Genomic DNA, 18,178 nt, shown 5'->3' on the forward strand with positions numbered 1-18,178 from the left:
CTTTAAGAACGATAGTCAAATCGATTGATTGCAACGCAAATGTGTTACGCAACAAAATTCCGTCACGCTCAGAGTATCAGTCAAGTGAGGTTTAAATACATATATTAGGTTGCCAAATATCTCCATTCCGCCTTTTGTCTTTTTTGAATTTCGCTGTTATGTATAAAGTACTACAGAGGTCGTATCTGGCAATACTACATCTTTGAAAGGTCTTTACAGCAAATGCAATGCATGATTATTTTGGAACGATAGTGGTCGAAGGCCGGTGAATCGTCCCAAACAGTGGCCAACCAGCCAGGTTTTGCTGTGTGTTTGATGGGATTGGAAGGAAATCATCCCTTATGAGCTGCTCCCATATGGCCAGGCGCTTAATTCTACCATCTACCATCTACTGCGAACAACTGGACCGCTTGAAGTAGGCGATCGACCAGAAGCGTCCAGAATTGGCTAACAGGAAGGGTGTAGTGTTCCACCAGGACAACGCCAGACCACACACTTCGTTGATGACTCGTCAGAAGCTACGGGAGCTCTGATGTGAGGTTTTATCGCATCCACCATATAGCCCGGACATAGCGCCAAGTGATTACCACCTGTTCTTGTCCATGGCGAACGCCCTTGGTGGTGTAAAGTTGAACTAAAAAGAGGCTTGTAAAAAGTGACTGTCCGAGTTCTTCTTAAATAAGAAAGTGGGCTTCTACGAGGTGGGTTTTATGAAGTTGCCGTCTAGATGGAAACAGTTTATAGAACTAAACGGCACATATTTGTACTAAATCTGATCACTGATCACTTTTTATAAAGCATTGAATAATGATCAAAAAAGCGGAAGGGACAACCGTATATATTTTTCGTATATATAAAGTAAACAAAAAAATTACAGGGTTGCCACATATTTCAAAACTTTAATGAATCCAGAAAAATATACCCAATACAGTTTTTAGTAAATATCGGCAGAATATGCAGTATGGGTATCAAACTGTGAGGGATGAAGATAGCTAGCACTTGTTTGAATAGAGTTGCCACCTACTTAAAATATTTCTTTCACTAAAGTATAAATTATCACAATATGGGTATCAAACTAAAGGGTTTCTAAACGTCCTACAGTTGACAAAGTTTTTGAGTAGGGTTGCCAACTGTTAAAAAAAATTATATAAAAGTAATAAATAAGTTTAAAAAATTATAAAAATTTATATTTTTTAGAAACCATTTTAATCAAAAATAATAATATTAAATTTTCTCAGTTTTCTGTGTGTCGAAATACTTCCTCAATATTTTCCATATCTTCTATTGACATCAGCATCTAGTTGTTGAAGTTCTGTTAATTTTTCCATATTCACACATCCTCAAAAATGTATTATTTCTCTTCTAATCCTTTTCTGTTCAATTTTTTTCTTCTCTTTTAATTAATTTTCTGATTTAATTCTCCTTTTTCCGTTATTTCAAACATTTCACCTTATTGATACAACTACTACCGTTAGTTTTCAAAAAACATAATCTTAGTAAAACCCATATCAAATTACAGACTTACCTTAAATTATATTACCTTATTACTGCAGTCATCTCTGGGAATTTTCTGCAATTTTCTTGGTAAATAAAATGGAAATTATACTTACCCAGTGGTAGATATTTAAATTTATTTAATTTTTTTTTTAGATTTTTTATTAGTTGTTTTATTTTTTACAAAATGCATAGGTTTTCATTTGTTCTTCTTGTTTTTTTTTTTTGTTTGCTGGCTTTTAATTTCAATTTCGTATATCTATTTATATTGTATATATACTCAGATTCGTAGTTGTTGTTATTATTATTTTCGATTACATTACAACGCCGCGCTTACCACTGAACGCCTTAGAATAGTTAAATATAATTATATTATATTTATATATATATTATTTATTTATTTGCTTAATAAATTACAGTTATCTACAGTACAGTTGACGCACTAAGTACTAACTGCATATATGTATATATACTAAATATGTAATTATTTTGTATTTGAAACGTCAAACAGTTGTACTAACACGCTGTTCGAAAAGTTTCTGGAAATTTAGAAATTATTAAAACCAAAAAAAAAAAAATATCAAAAATTAAACAAAAAAATTTTAAAAAAATTAAAAAAATATATATATAAAAAAGTACAAAATAAATACAAAAAAAAATTAAAAAAAAAATACAAAAAAAATATAAAAAAAAAAATATTAAAAAAAAAAATTATAAAAAAAAAATTATTAAAAAAATATTATTAAAAAAAAATTATTAAAAAAATTATTAAAAAAATTATAAAAAAAAAATATTAAAAGAAAAAATAAAAAAAAAATTTATATTTAAAAAAAAATTTATATTTAAAAAAAAAATTTATATTTAAAAAAAAATTTATATTTAAAAAAAAATTTATATTTAAAAAAAAATTTAAACAAATCTTCATAATTTCAATAATTTTTTAGTTGTATGTAAAATGGCAAGATAAAAGAATTTCAGATAAATTATCCACATCTTCGTTGGAGCCTCCAAAGAATACTAGAAAATAATATAAACTCCAGATCTTTATGACCTAGACATAGGGTTAATATAGCATCAGAAATGCCAAAAATGTCTGAATTTAGTTATTGTAGCGTGAAAGGCTCCAATTATGTATTACAAATTTAAAAAAAAATATTAAAAAAAAATTTGTATTATAAAAAATTAAAAAAAAATAAAAAAAAATTTTAATGCATACATATATAAAATCAAAAAAAAAAATAAAAAACAAAATTAAAAAAAAAAATAATAATTAAAATTAAGAAAATTAATAATAATAATCCACAAACTTTTCGTACAGCATGTATACTGCAGCTTTTCTCGCAAAAATCCCTATAGGTGGCTATAAAATAAGCGACTTGAAATCACTTACTTTCTGGTGCCGCATTATGCAACACACACATTAGTTCGGCAAGCACAGCGGCTTCACTTTTATAAGTCAACGAGTATAGTATATGTACATATAAGGTCAAGGGTCATTAGCTTAAGTTAGCAATAATTTAGGTATTTATTATATATAGAGTTCGTTCGTTCCCATATTTTTCATTTGTATAATTGTACGTTAAGTGGAGTAAAATTATTATCACGTTCTTTATATTTGCTGATCTTTTTTTCGATTTTTATTTTTTTTTTTTTTTTTTGCAATATATAATTTATAATATTTATAATTTGCAGCAAATTTTTTTATTAAAAAAATGAATTTTTATTAAAATTGAATTTGAATTTGAGGGAACAAGGAATTTTCAAAAAATATAGCGGAAAAATTATTATTATTATTTATGTGTATGAAAAATATTTTGGAGGTTAGAAAAATTTTTTTTTTTGTTTTTAGGATTTTTGATAAAGCAAATTTTAGTTTTAACGCGTTTTTATTTAAATTTAATTTTTGTTTTCGATTTTATTTTATTATTATTTTTGTTTTTATTTTATTTTATTATTTTTATTTATTTTATTATTTTTATTTATTTTTTCTTTTTTTATTTATTATTTGTTTACTAATAATTTGTTCGCATTTCGCCTATACAACGGGGATAAAGCTAGACTATTTAGATATTTAAGTTAATGCTTTTGTTACGCTATTCATATATGTATCTGTTCTAGTATATATGTATATATATATATATATATTATTTTATATAAGCTTACATATACATAGTACATAGTAGTTATAGCTATTGTGTATACACGACAGTAGTATTGTTGTTTTTTTATTGTTCATTTATTGCGTATAGAGTGTATTTTGAAATACCATCTTCTTGTTGTTGTTGTATTTGAAACTTTTATACTTTCTTTATTTCATTTTTTTTTGTAATTCTGCTGCAGCAAGAGAGCTAGTGGTCTATAAGCAGCTATAGTTTACATGTGAGTGTTGACTTGCTAACTGTATATATAACTGTGTGTATGTGTTAGTGTGTGTATTGCCTTAGTATATGTATGTGTGAATCTGTGTGTGTGTGTGTGTGTGTGTGGAGAAGGCGTGGGTGATGTAGTGTAGAATTGCACTTGAAAAACTTCACCTAATTGTGTTTATCTTCCGTATTTATTTGAGTTAGCTTCTACAACAATAACAACAACATACATGTATGTTTTGTTGTAGTGTATGTATGTATGTATGTGTGTGGCGGCCAGCCAGCAGCGATTTAATAGACGCAACTAAGGCTCATTTTCATTCATTACATAAATGCATTTATATTGCATGTGTGTATGAACCAATATGTACATATATACAACTATATACTTTCATTATATAAATAAGTATATATGCACTTATGTACATGCACTTTATATGCCTATTGGCGCCATGACCTTTTTCATACATGCAGCAGTTTAGACTATGAACACTGATTTTGGTTTGGAATTACGACCTAAAATTTCGTTCACTTGTTGTTTTTGTAGTATTTATTTGGTTTTTTCTGATTTTTTTTTTTTCAATTTTTCACGTGTGCTAAGGCCACTCATTAAATACACACACACACATATTGTACGGATTTGTGATAGATTTTCATATATAGATATAGAGATATGAATACGAGAGTATTGCGCTATTTTTATTGTACAATAAATATTTACAAAACAAATTAGCATTCAATAAGTATTATTTGCATGAATACACTGGTAGAAACAATTAATTAATTAATTGCTATTTGCACGGCACGCACACAAGTTGTTGTATAAAAAATAATATTATTTTTGACTAGAATCAAAAACAAAACCCAAATGTGAATACATAAGTTAATTAAGACTGCTTCTTTTTGCTATTGAGAAGTAGACCGAAGTCGAATGGTGGTGATCTCGACTAAAAACATATATATATTTTTAGTTCAACTAAAATCTTGGAATTCATAACTGCTCCAGGAATTCTTGTTAAAAAAAAAAACAGGAGAGAAAATATAGTTTAAATGAATAAATAGATCAAAAGGAGTTCTAGATTATAGACATACGAAATCTAAATTGAACATCTAGACTCCAAAAGAAGTATGCAATCAAGAACGACAGTTTCGCGGTAGGCGATGAAAGCAAGAACGCGAGTATATTTTCTGAGAATATATCGTCTAAACTCCAAAAGAAGTATACAAACAAGAACGACAGCTTCGCGGTAGGCGATGAAAGCGAAAGCGCGACCACGTCATCAGAGAATAAAAGTCAAATGTTTCTACAACATTTGAATATTAACAATATCGAAAAGGAAGCTCGAACATGAAACTTCAGATTTTGTTGTTTTTGAATTAATTAGGAATTAGCCAACAAAATTGGATAATAATGATACGCCTAAACAAATAGATATATCAATTGACGGCTAGAGAAACGTTTTTTTTATCCAAAAACACGTTTTTTATTTATTTAGTTTCGCTAAGGAGCAGAAAAGATATAGATAGTTTCTTATTTGATAACGAATTTATGCTAAGGAGCAGCAAAAATATAGAGAGTTTGTTATTGCTAACGAATTTTTGCTAAGGAGCAGCAAAAATATTCGGAATTTCTTATTGCTGATGAATCAGAACAATAAAAGACATAGAAGATGTGCGGAAGAGTGAATAATGTAATAGATTTTATTTTTCTTTGAACAAATTCTTTCAATTCAAATTCTAAATAAATCGACAAAAGACTTAGAAGATGTGAAAAGAATCGATTCTTCAGTCCAAAAACTTGTTTTTTATTTATTTAGTTTCGCTAAGGAGCAGAAAAGATATAGAGAGTTTCTTATTGCTAACGAATTTTTGCTAAAGAGCAGCAAAAATATCCATCATTTCTTATTGATAACGAATTTATGCTAAGGAGCAGCAAAAATATAGAGAGTTTGTTATTGCTAACGAATTTTCGCTAAGGAGCAGAAAAGATATAGATAGCTTCTTATTGCTAACGAATTTATGCTAAGGAGTAGCAAAAATATTCGGAATTTCTTATTGCTGAGGAATCAGAACAATAAAAGACTTAGAAGATGTGTGGAAGACTGAATAATGTAATATATTTTATATAAAAAAACATCAAACTACTCAAATAGATGATATTTTGAAGATATTCTGGTTGGTTTTCAGAAGATTTCATATTTTGGCAAAATAGGTCTAAATAAATCAACAAAAGACTTAGAAGATGTGCAAAGAATCAATTCTTATTCTGCTCAGAGGGGTGTGATATACTATTAACAATGCTGATAATAATAGTAACAGGATGATTTAGGAAACACGAAGAACGTCATTGAAAACTGGTTGGCTAAGCGAAATCACGCCACCAATCCAATTAAAAAAAAGGAGAAACGAATTTTAATAGGCATTTTAATAAATAAGGAGGTAAAAAAAAATTTTGTTTTCAGTAAATGTGCTCTTGAAAGCGAACTTTGTACAAAAACTACAAAATTTTTAAAACCAAAGAGAACGCCACATTTCTGCAAGGAGGCTAAAATGACTTTTAGACTTCATTAGACGAAGAAAGTCGATATTATAAATTATATATTGAAAAATTAGTCAATTTAATAAAAGACACTTATTTAACAGTAGAAAGTCTATATATAAAGGATCTTTGAGAATGAGAGAAAATAAAAATACAAATAACACTTTTAGAGTAAAAGTGTATTTAATATTTGATAAAAGTACTAAAACTACAAAAGAAGGATTTTACCAGAAAACCAGAGATGTTGGCTACTGGAACACAGGTTTCGAAATTAAATTCGATTCATCAAACAACAGCAAAAGGTGCCATGTTAGACAAATGGTAAAATTTCACGGTTGTGAAACAAATCAAGTGATAAAGATTCAAAAAAAAAAAAAAATTAAATGTCATGTAGAAATAGACATCGTTCAAAAATTTATGAAAGACTGCAAGCTTTAGTATGCGTATATAAGAAGGGTATAAGGAAATAAATTGTTGAGATGGAGAAAAACGGTTTAATAACGAAGAGTCTTTCAAATTAAAGAAACCTATGATATATAGAAATAGATGTTGTTCAAAAATTCATAAAAGACTGCAAGGTAATAAAATGGAGAAAAACGGGATAATAACGAAGAGTCTTTCATATTAAAGAAACCTATGACATGTAGAAATAGATGTTGTTCAAAAATTCATAAAAGACTGCAAGCTAGGTAGTATACATATATAAGAAGGAGATAAGGAAAAAATAGTTAAAATGAAGAAAAACCGGTTATTAACGAAAAGTCTTTCACCATATAACACACCTTTACGGTTGGTACCTCAGAAGATGAACAACTCCGATGCGAAAAATTGTGTATCGTGATAGACTATAGGAAATTTAATGAGATAACAATTGAAGACAAATTGCTAAATCTAAATTTCCACAGCATATTTGATAAAAAATACTTTTCAACATTAGATTTAGGAAAAGGATTTCGACAAATTTTGATAAATCCAAAAGACAGACACAATTTTACAACTTCTTGGTCTAGGCAAGAATTTTTTATGAAAATTCAAGAAATTTTTATGAAAATTCAAGAAATTTTTAATGGTGTCCATAATTCAAATATAAAAAGTGTCTTCTGTACTTTCTTCTGTAAAATTCAAATCAAACGATCAGAGAAATCAAAGGACAACTCGTTCAGTAAAAAACGTCGATTTACAACCGATGAATGATAGTAAATCTCTAAAGGGATAAAACATACAGCTGTATATATATATATATATTTTCGATTCTTAACAAGAAGTAAATTGAATGAAGACAAATTCCTAAATCTAAATTTCCACAGCATATTTGATAAATTTAATCACCATTAGATTTAGGAAAAAGATTTCGGTAGATCCAAAAAACAAGCGTTAGACCGCAAAAATTGTACAACTTTTTGGTCAAAGCAAGCAATTTTTATAAAAATTCCAGAAATTTATAAAAAAAAAAGTTGTCCATAATTTAAATATAAAAAGAATCTTCTGTAAAATTCAAATCAGAAGATAATAGAAATCAAAATACAAATCGTTTAGTAAATAAACGGTTTGCTGAGTATATATTGCTGCATATATATTTTAATTTTTCAAAATAAGGAAAACTCATTTGCAACATAGTGGTAAACGTGTTCTACATTATTTCATAGATAAAAAAACAATAATAATAAAATCGATTTTTAATGTCAGAAAAATTAAAGGAGAAAAAAAATTATTAGTAATAATTATGAAGGAACTCAAGAAATTATTAGCAACTTGTGTGCGTAGTAGAAGAAACCACGAAAATTAAGCCTTTATGGTAATAATATATACCATCTTTGTGATATACAGCATAAACGAGGCAAATGCAGTACGGCCTATTAAAATATACTCTAACACTAACACATTAACAGTCTTGAATAGAATTCACTTTTTTTTGTTCGAAGAAATGCAGTTTTTGGATTAAAACAAGAAGACGTTTCAAGAAATACACGAAAATTGAAAATTGGAAAATTTTGAATATTAAATTTTACACAATTTTCGCATAATGTGGATGTACTGATAAGTATGTACTAAAAAAATTGCTTATATACAGTTAACTACTTATATGTACGAGTTGTATCTACATATTTACACTACGCTACACGCAACTGAAACAGAATTACTACTTAAATGTAGGGAAATGAGGAAATTTTACTTGTTTAGCGAAAATGGCTTCAATAGTTTACTGGCGTCGCCGCTGCTGCATCCGATGAAGACGAAGACACAACGAACAGCAATGGCAATTGCAGCAGAAACATTTGCTCCTGATTGACTGCCACCGCGGTGGCAAAGTCGCGATTGTTGTACGTAACGCAGTGCTTATTGCTGCCACAATATATATGCTTATTAGCATACCAGTGGCGATGTGGCGACACAGACAGTGGATGACGATTGTCTATTGACGCCGATGCCGCTGCAGCCACGGCGGCCGCTACTACAGCCGTTGTTGTTGTTGTTTGTGTTGAGGTTGCTGCCTCTGTCGTCGTTGGCCACTTATTCATTGTGCATGTTTTATGATTGCAGTAACTACCAGTGCCCATATGCAGTCCTCGTCATTCATCCCATAGACATTGTTGCTTCTGTCGCACGTAATAGGTAAATTGACTGCATTTGCGGCACGTCTTAATGCCGCAACGATAGTTGGATTGTGCGGCTGACGAATCGCCGCCACCATTCTTTGCTTTGCAATATTTCAAACCGCATGGATACCAGCCAATGCAGGTTTCGAGCGTACAAAGACAGGGTGCCCATAGGCCACTAACCTCATTGCAGCGTGAGAAAAGTGTATCGGGAAATTTCTCAGTTGCCGCTTCGAGGCTGGATATGGAGGAGCCTGCAAGGAGAGAATGAAACAAACAAACAAAAAATAAAATATATATTTATGATGTGTAAGTTATTACAAAGTCATAACAAACTTTAAAATAAAAATAATAAAAAAATAAAAAAATAAAAATATTAAAAAAAAACAATTTTTTTTTTAATTTTAATTATAATTTAAAAAAATTAAAATATAAAAAAAAATGTTTTAAAAAAATTTAACATTTAAAATTAAAAAAAATTAAAAAAGTTAAAATAATAATTTAAAAAGTTAAATAATAAATTTAAACAAATTGCGCAGAAAACCGAAAAATATAATTTTTTTTATAAACCTTACACACCTGGCAATTCAGACCACGCCTTCACATCGACACCACGCACATATGTCGCATCTGCCGCCTCCGCGCACAACGTTTGCAGGTGGCGTGTTATTGGCAACGAACGATTTAGATGCACCCAAGATGTCATCGTAAACGTTTCTCGTCCCTTATCCTCTTCAGGAGTGCGTATCGTGCTGGGATTCTTTTGACGCAACTTCGCCATGGCGTCAGACGAAATGAAATCGCCTTTATTGAATTTCGTTACAAAGCACATGACTTGGTATTGACTTTGACCACGTTCTTCTTCGCCCAGCACGAGCGCTTTAACGATTTTCACCTCCTATTGGTAAGAAAATGCCAAAAAAAAGTAAATTGTAGCGAAATAATATAATATTTCGATTTTTTTAAATGGATATGTTATACAGTTGAACTTCCATTACTCGAACTTCTTCAACTCGAAATTCTCCATAACTCCAACTATTGAATTGGCAATAGAAGTCAAATTTCATACAAATTACCTTCCGTAAATCGGAAGTCTCTCTAACTTGCAGTTTTTTTGTGGATTATGGTGATTCCAATTAGGTAAGTTCAACTGTATATTTAGCTAGTGTTCCGTTAGGAAACGAATACTCACATTTCGAAAATCAATGACTTGTGTGATAAGCGTGCCGTCTGTTTTTTGAAACTCTAAAGTAATTATGTCCTCACTGACATTGGAGGTGATGCTCTCTTGTATGACTTCACCTCCCTATCGTTGAAAAGAAAATATAAAACAAAAATTAAATAAATATAGAAATTAGCAGCAAGAATTAAAATAAGTTATAAAATCCATGATTTTTGTTTCTTAAAAAAATTGATACACCATACGCTGAGCAGTACTCATTTAAGACATAATACTGCACTTTTAGAACTACCAAGAATAAGCAATAATTTCAAAGCCAAAAGTTTCTGAGCTGTTCCAGTTGCACTGAATAAAAAGCCTGCAATAACCAAACTAACTAGCACATAACTTAAAAATATCTTACAACATTAATTTGGAGCACACTAAAATATCGATTTTCGCCTTTACCAAGTAGACCGCAGATTTAAATTAATTTCACACACAAAAGTAAAACGCAAGTTTGCCACAGGAAACAAATTAAAGCTGCACTACGTGTTTTTCCTAAATACATACATACACATATGTATTATTTTCAGCAAGCTCTCCGCCAAAGGTCAAGCCACAAGTACATACATACTGTACATAGTTATTAAATATATACTTTTAAAAGATGTGTGTATATATTTATAAATATAAGAAATGTACAGATTCAGTAGCAACAATGTTAGAAACAAAAGGCGAAAGGCAAACAAAACAATACACTTGTCCATGAACTAAATCTTATGAAAAAAATACATAAAAAGAAAAGCGAAACAAAAGAAGGTATTTAAGTCTTAATTCATGCAGCCAAAAAAATGAATAAACCTTAAGATGTAAATGTGTAATGATTCAAAGACAGGTGGTAATGAAATAAGGTATTATACTGTGAGCGCTATTAAATTTTAATTCAAATATTTTAGCATAATAAATGTTATTTACTGGACTCTTAGCGTTAAAATTGTAGTTTTCATGATTTTGAAAAAATTTCACCGCAGCTAGTAGAGACGTTTGGACCAATTTCATATAAATCACAAAAATGGTTAAATTCACAAGCTAATAAAATCAGTTTAAAAAAATTGGTAATTTGCTTGGAAATACACGTTTTCTTTTTTTAATTATTTTACTGATTATCCACTAAAACTTATTTTTATTTTACTTTTTATTGTTATTTTTTCAAGATAATTTTATAATCTATAGTTAAACAAATCTTGCCGTCAATAGAAAAAACTGATTCACATTGATCGAAAAGAAAAGAAACGCAAAAAAGGGAAAATAGATGTAAGCTATACATTAAAATACAAAAACGAGGCAAGTATTAAAGAAAATAGGATTTACAAAACCGTGAAATATAAATTACTGAGTAGTTGACCAATTGCTATTCTCTTTTTAATCCACCACCATACTATTCTCTTTTTAATCCACGCATACATTTAACCCAATTCTAACTAAGATCTTTACTTGTTTAAACGAGACTGAAACTCACTTCTACACACAATTTCACACAAGAACCAAAATATGCTTATTAATTTGTTTATATGTGTGCTTTAATACACACACATTATTTTAAATATAATAGCTTAATTTCAGTTGGCCCTAGCGCAAACAGCTACTAGCAACTTAAACAACAAAACAAAGAACACAACCAAGATGTAGAAGCATACAGATATTAAAAGAAAAACGTTTGTATATGTGTGCAGGCTCATTAAGAAAGCCACGAGCACTTGGCTTGGTCCGAACCAATGGGTTTGGCAGCAGGCGGTGTACACTAGGCGTTACCGGATAAGCAAATGCAATGAATGAACTGCTGAAAAGCGAAAAAGCACAAGGTTCATGGTTGCTCGTTTCCTTATGTACTGGGCGCTTTGTAAGATTTATAAAACTCAAATATTTGTATATATACGTGCCGGTGCTAAGCAAATCAAGTAATTCTTAAGCTTAAAAGGTGGAGGAAGGAAAGCTGACCTTGAATGCACTGTTTGCATGCGATAAGCGAAAGTAATATATTGTTTTAAGTGAAGAGATTACATAAGTGTTGCTTAAATTTAGCATACGTGTTCTATTATATTTGCAGCTGCTGCCTGAATTTAAATAAAAATTGTTCATATTCTTATCTGAAACGGAAGTTCACTTTGTACAAGCAAGCTAAGTCGACAAATTTAACAATAATTTAAATACAGCTTATCAATGTTCAATGTTAAGAATTCAGAAGATGTGTACTAAGCCGGGTCATACAACGTGTTTAAAGTTTTTTAAAATTAAAAAAAAATTTATAGTTTTGCAAAGTTGTTTGATACGTGTTCCTTTATATTTCTGATTTCAAATTTGTTAATACTCTTATCTGTAACGGAAATTTACTTAAATTGCTTGTTTAGACGAAAAATTTAATGCTATACTAGCTTATCAATGTTCAAAATCCACACACGACGATAACTATGTAGAACATGTTTGCGAAACCGGATTTTATAACGTCGAATTAAGTTGTTTAAAATATAATTTTTTTTTGCAAAACTGTTATGTTTAAATAATAATAATTATTTTTGAAATAAAATTAACGGATAAAAAATTGCACAAGTTCAAGGACAACATGCCTTTCTATTCCTCAACAAACCAGCTTGTACTTTAATAAGAAAGTAGAACAAGACTACACAATAGCAAGTTGTCAAACAGGAGCAAATTAACAAGCCGGCTTCTTAATACGTGTTGAGTGCCATCAGCAGACGTATAAAGGAAGAAATGAAAAGATTATTAAATAGAAATAAATATGTATGTAAACTTATTATGTATTATTATTAAAAAAAGTAGTCTAAACTCCTTTATTCAATTCGCTTTATGCCTCTCATTCGTCAATATACACAGTTCGGCAAATTTATGGAGACTTTTACATGCATTGGAGAGCTGGCCATTTGCGCTATTGTCGCAGTCAGCTGAGAGGTACTCGTCTTTTTTTTTATTATTATTTCATTTTTTTTTTGTTCTCATATTTTTAGCGCTACAAAAACTATACATTTATATTCACATATAAAATAGCGCACATTTAGATAAATATATACTTTTCTACGAAATAGCACGATTCGATTTTATTACTTATTTTGAAACACATACAAATGTAGCCTAAGAGGAGATAACAAAACTAGTCGTCAGCACAAAATTATTAAGAAATATATATATGCTGTCTAGTCATATCACCTACGTATACATATATATATAATTAAAACCAAAATATTTTATGAAATAAATTGATAATATTTAACACAACCCACTTGATTTTGTACGTTGATGAGCAGTTGACTGCGTGAATTCAGCAAAAGATTCAGAAATATTATCAATATGAAGTTGAATTTGACACCATGCCGCAGACATGGCACACTGGACAGTGGGGTGATGCTGCATATACTGCTTATGCACAAACACATTTTTCTATTCACAAAGTGCACAAATAAACACACACACGTACGTGTGCATATAATAATTGTAACACAATCTTTTGTACTATTTCTGCTAATGAAATTACATTCAGTTAATCACTGCCTAATTCATAATTTTATTGCTAATTTACAATGGTATTATTATGGAAAGCGCACTTGGGATTCAGCAAAGTAATAAACACAGTTGCGCCGAACTATTGGCGTTACATGCTACATAGCTCAATGAAGCATTGGTTTCGTTCACGAATCGCCATTTAACACGAGACGGCCATCAAAATTCGAGTTTCACGACAAATTGTATATTTTAAAATTATTACAGCAAGTCATTGATTTCACTGGTGTTATTTAGCGAGTGTTAGAATTAACTTGGTGCACACATTATGCACAACCATAGATCAGTTATTACACATTAAATGCTCGGTATTTTTAGTGAAAATCGCATCGCTCAGTAAATTAAATTCACGTCTTATTAATCCGCCATCAAAGATGACATGATACGAAACTCTCTCATTTTTCCTCAAACCGAATTCCCTGATCTCTCATTTTAAGTTGGTAGCAATGCGAGTTGAAGGAATTTTTGACAGAAAAGGCGGGATGCCAGAAGTAATACCGGTAAAAGTATATGACAAAATCGGTGCGAAATACAATTTTAGGGAAATACACTGATAATATTAAATTGTGTGAAACTATTTTTTTTTGCTATTATTTGTTACAAATGACATCTAATATATCAAATGACATCATTATATTTAATATATTATATATTTTATGTTAATAAATTAATATATTTTGTTGCATGATTTTATATAAAATCAATTTTTTATTTTCTTAATTATTTATAATTAGTACATAAGTATATTGAAGTTAGTATATATATGATATAGGTCTAATAGGAACAGATCATTTAAAAATAATATCTAAAAGTTAAAATACCCAAAAGTTATTTCTAAAATGCCCAATTTATTTTTTTTTTACATAGTGGGATCATTGTCAAATGTTATAAAAAATGTGGATTTTTACAGCGCTCTCTCAGAATAATGAGTTTCGTATCATGTCATCTTTGCCGCCATGTTCCAGAAGACTGGCAGGAAATTTCAATGCATGTAAAATAGCCTTTATTAAAGTCTCCAAAATTGCATGTCGCAAAGTTTCAGAGGCAGTGTTGCAAAGTAATGCTGCCAATTAGATAATTTTTGTATTTTTTGGAAGTGTTCCGAAACTTATAAAGATTTAATAAATATTTTTAGGAAGCGGTTGTTTGCTTTTGAAAAAGCCTTAAATAATAAAATAACTATAATACAAACACAATATTAATATATTTATTATATATAAATGTTAAAAAACAAGTAAGGTTGAATTTCCGTTGTACTGTCGATGTCTGGTGTCGAAATAGTATCAAATCAGCTGATTTTTGAGATTTTCAATCTTGCAATCTTTTGTAACTTCTAATACGAATAAATATTATCCCTTAACAAATATTATCAATATATTTGCATATAATATGTACAATGAGTTAATAATCTTATATAAAAATTTACTAAGATTTTTTATAAAAAAAAACTAAAGATTTTTAAACTTTTCTAATTTGCCTCGAATGCAACCATGCGTTTTGTTAGAATGAATACGTGGTATGTATGACAGCTCACAGCTGTATCAAATATGTGAAAAGTTGATTAATAGAAAAAAACTTATTGGTTGATGAGTAGTAATTGTTTTTAGGAAAAAGTGCAAATAATTTATACAAAAAAAGCTTGTTTAATATCACTACAAGATGTTAACTTTACGTGACAGACAAATAAGTAAGTGCTCGCTGACAGATATAGAATTTATAGTACAATACCCAAAGGAAAACCTCACTACTTGACTGTGTAACCAATATTTGTGCAAACTAAATTTCATTTCTAATTATTTTAGATGCTATAAAGCAGATGCTCAATCTGAATGTACAACAGCCGAAAATCTTAGCTGCAGAGCCTGTGTGGAAAATATTGATATTTGATCGGGTGGGACAGGACATCATATCGCCAATCATTTCCATCAAAGAGTTACGCGAACTAGGCGTGACTTTACATGTGTGAGTTAATTACGCGTTTTTATGACACTTCATATCAAGAATTATACAATACAAATTCCATTTTAGGCAACTACATTCCGACCGTGACTCAATACCAGATGTGCCTGCCGTTTACTTTTGTTTGCCAACCGATGAAAATTTGGATCGTATACAGCAGGATTTCGGTAACGGACTGTACGATGTTTACCACTTGAATTTCTTGGCGCCCATTACGCGTCAGAAAATTGAAGATTTAGCAGCAGCAGCACTGCAAGCCGGTTGTGTGGCCAATATACATCGCGTATACGATCAATATGTGAACTTCATCAGCTTAGAAGATGACTTCTTCATATTGAAACATCAGAAGAGTGAGCAATTGTCATATTATTCCATAAATCGTGCGAATACGCGTGATGAGGAAATGGAAGCATTAATGGACTCTATAGTGGATTCGCTATTTGCCGTTTTTGTCACATTAGGCAATGTACCAATTATACGTTGCCCACGCAATAGCGCCGCTGAGATGGTGGCACGTAAATTGGAGAAGAAATTGCGTGAGAATCTCTGGGACTCACGCGCCAATCTCTTCCATATGGATGCAACGCAAGCCGGTGGTGTATTTAGTTTCCAACGTCCTGTGCTGCTATTGTTGGATAGAAATTTAGATTTAGCAACACCATTACATCACACATGGTCATATCAGGCACTAGTGCATGATGTGCTAGAATTGGGTTTGAATCTAGTATACGTCGAGGATGATAGTGCAACGAACACGGGTACTTGTTTATAATTTCACAAACGTTGTTTGTTACTAATCTCTACTGCTTCTTCTAGGTACACGAAAAAAGCCGAAAGCTTGCGATCTTGATCGTAATGACCGTTTTTGGGTGACACACAAAGGCAGTCCATTCCCCACAGTGGCCGAGGCAATACAAGAAGAGCTAGAATCCTACCGCAATTCTGAGGAGGAAATCAAACGCCTGAAAACATCTATGGGCATTGATGGTGAAACTGAAGTGGCATTTTCCATGGTTAACGATACTACGGCACGTCTCACGAACGCTGTGAATTCATTGCCACAGCTGATGGAGAAGAAGCGTCTTATTGATATGCACACAAAAATTGCCACCGCAATTTTAAACTACATTAAAGCACGTCGTTTGGATTCTTTCTTTGAGTTGGAGGAGAAGATCATGTCGAAACAAACACTCGATCGCCCGCTGCTGGAATTGTTGAAAGATCCCGAATTCGGTTTACCTGAGGATAAGCTGCGTCTATTCATCATCTATTATATTTGTGCGCAAAATGTACCCGAATACGAAATTGAACGCATGAAAGAAGCGCTACAAGAGGCCGGCTGTGATCTATCGCCACTTGCGTACGTACAGCGTTGGAAGGGTATTATGAATCGCTCGCCGGCAATGAGTCAGGCCGCGCAATATGAGGGTGGCGGTACACGCACTGTATCTATGTTCTCGAAATTGGTGTCGCAAGGATCCTCATTTGTGATGGAGGGTGTGAAGAATTTGGTCGTCAAAAGACATGTAAGTGTTGGAAGTGATAAAAATTCCATTTCATTGACTAACTGTTCACTTTTTCTTGCATTTTAGAGTCTCCCGGTGACGAAAATCACCGAACAGGTGATGGAATGTCGCAGCAATTCGGAAACCGACGACTATCTTTACTTGGATCCCAAACTGTTGAAGGGCGGCGATGCATTGCCAAAGAATCGTGCACCATTCCAAGATGCGGTCGTCTTCATTGTGGGCGGTGGCAATTATATTGAATACCAAAATCTAGTGGACTGCATCAAGCAAAAGCAAACGGCGAATGCCAATAAGCGCATCATCTATGGCTCATCCACGCTGAGCAATGCGAAACTCTTCCTCAAAGAGCTGTCGGCATTGGGGCGAGAAATACAGGCGCCCGTCTTGAGTTAGGAACGGCAAAGCAGATACAGGGTACACGCCAACTTGAGTTGCTGTTGAACGGCGAGAAAACGTGTGTGAAGTGTTGAACATTTGCTAATTTCTTTCTTTGTTTTTATTTTTTATCAACGAATAAATTGCAAATTGTATTTAAATTAAAATTAGCGGATATTGTGTAGTGTTGCCAGCGTGTCGTAGCCGTCGCTGTTTATTTGTAAGCAATGGTTTTTGTTTTATACAATTTATTACATACATATATACACACATATAAATAAAAAAAAATCCAGTTGTGACTGCGCGACGTGGGTCTATATAAAAATATGCATACATACATACATTGGAAGCATTACATTAAAAATATACAAATTATTTTATAAATCACGCCTTATTATATGAGTATGTAGCTTGATCACAATTTATTTTATGCAATAATTGAAAGGAAATAATACATATTTATAGCAAAATAAATTTGAAAAAGAGTTTTTTATTTTTAATGGTTATTTTATTTGTTATGCAGGGAGGTAAATACACGCAAATAAATATATGTAAATACATATGTCTAAATAATTCTTTTAATA

The 18,178-nt window shown here is 31.1% G+C and overlaps 2 protein-coding genes across 2 annotated transcripts; one reads left to right on the forward strand and one right to left on the reverse strand.

Moving 5' to 3' along the window:
- Window positions 1–3,022: 3,022 nt before the first annotated feature.
- LOC105217008 (out at first protein) lies at window positions 3,023–14,094 on the reverse strand. Its single transcript, XM_011191806.3, has 4 exons — window positions 13,455–14,094; window positions 10,189–10,302; window positions 9,576–9,894; window positions 3,023–9,250 (listed from the first exon to the last, which is right to left on the reverse strand). Exons 1-4 carry the CDS (start codon window positions 13,605–13,607, stop codon window positions 8,970–8,972), a joined length of 867 nt encoding a protein of 288 aa, XP_011190108.1. The 5' UTR covers window positions 13,608–14,094; the 3' UTR covers window positions 3,023–8,969.
- A 1,154-nt stretch (window positions 14,095–15,248) lies between these two features.
- Slh_0 (protein sly1 homolog) lies at window positions 15,249–17,935 on the forward strand. Its single transcript, XM_011191807.3, has 5 exons — window positions 15,249–15,418; window positions 15,534–15,693; window positions 15,760–16,448; window positions 16,507–17,216; window positions 17,283–17,935. Exons 1-5 carry the CDS (start codon window positions 15,391–15,393, stop codon window positions 17,610–17,612), a joined length of 1,917 nt encoding a protein of 638 aa, XP_011190109.1. The 5' UTR covers window positions 15,249–15,390; the 3' UTR covers window positions 17,613–17,935.
- Window positions 17,936–18,178: the final 243 nt, after the last annotated feature.

The sequence above is a fragment of the Zeugodacus cucurbitae genome, chromosome 3 (assembly GCF_028554725.1).
Source record: "Zeugodacus cucurbitae isolate PBARC_wt_2022May chromosome 3, idZeuCucr1.2, whole genome shotgun sequence".
NCBI classification, from domain to species: domain Eukaryota; kingdom Metazoa; phylum Arthropoda; class Insecta; order Diptera; family Tephritidae; genus Zeugodacus; species Zeugodacus cucurbitae.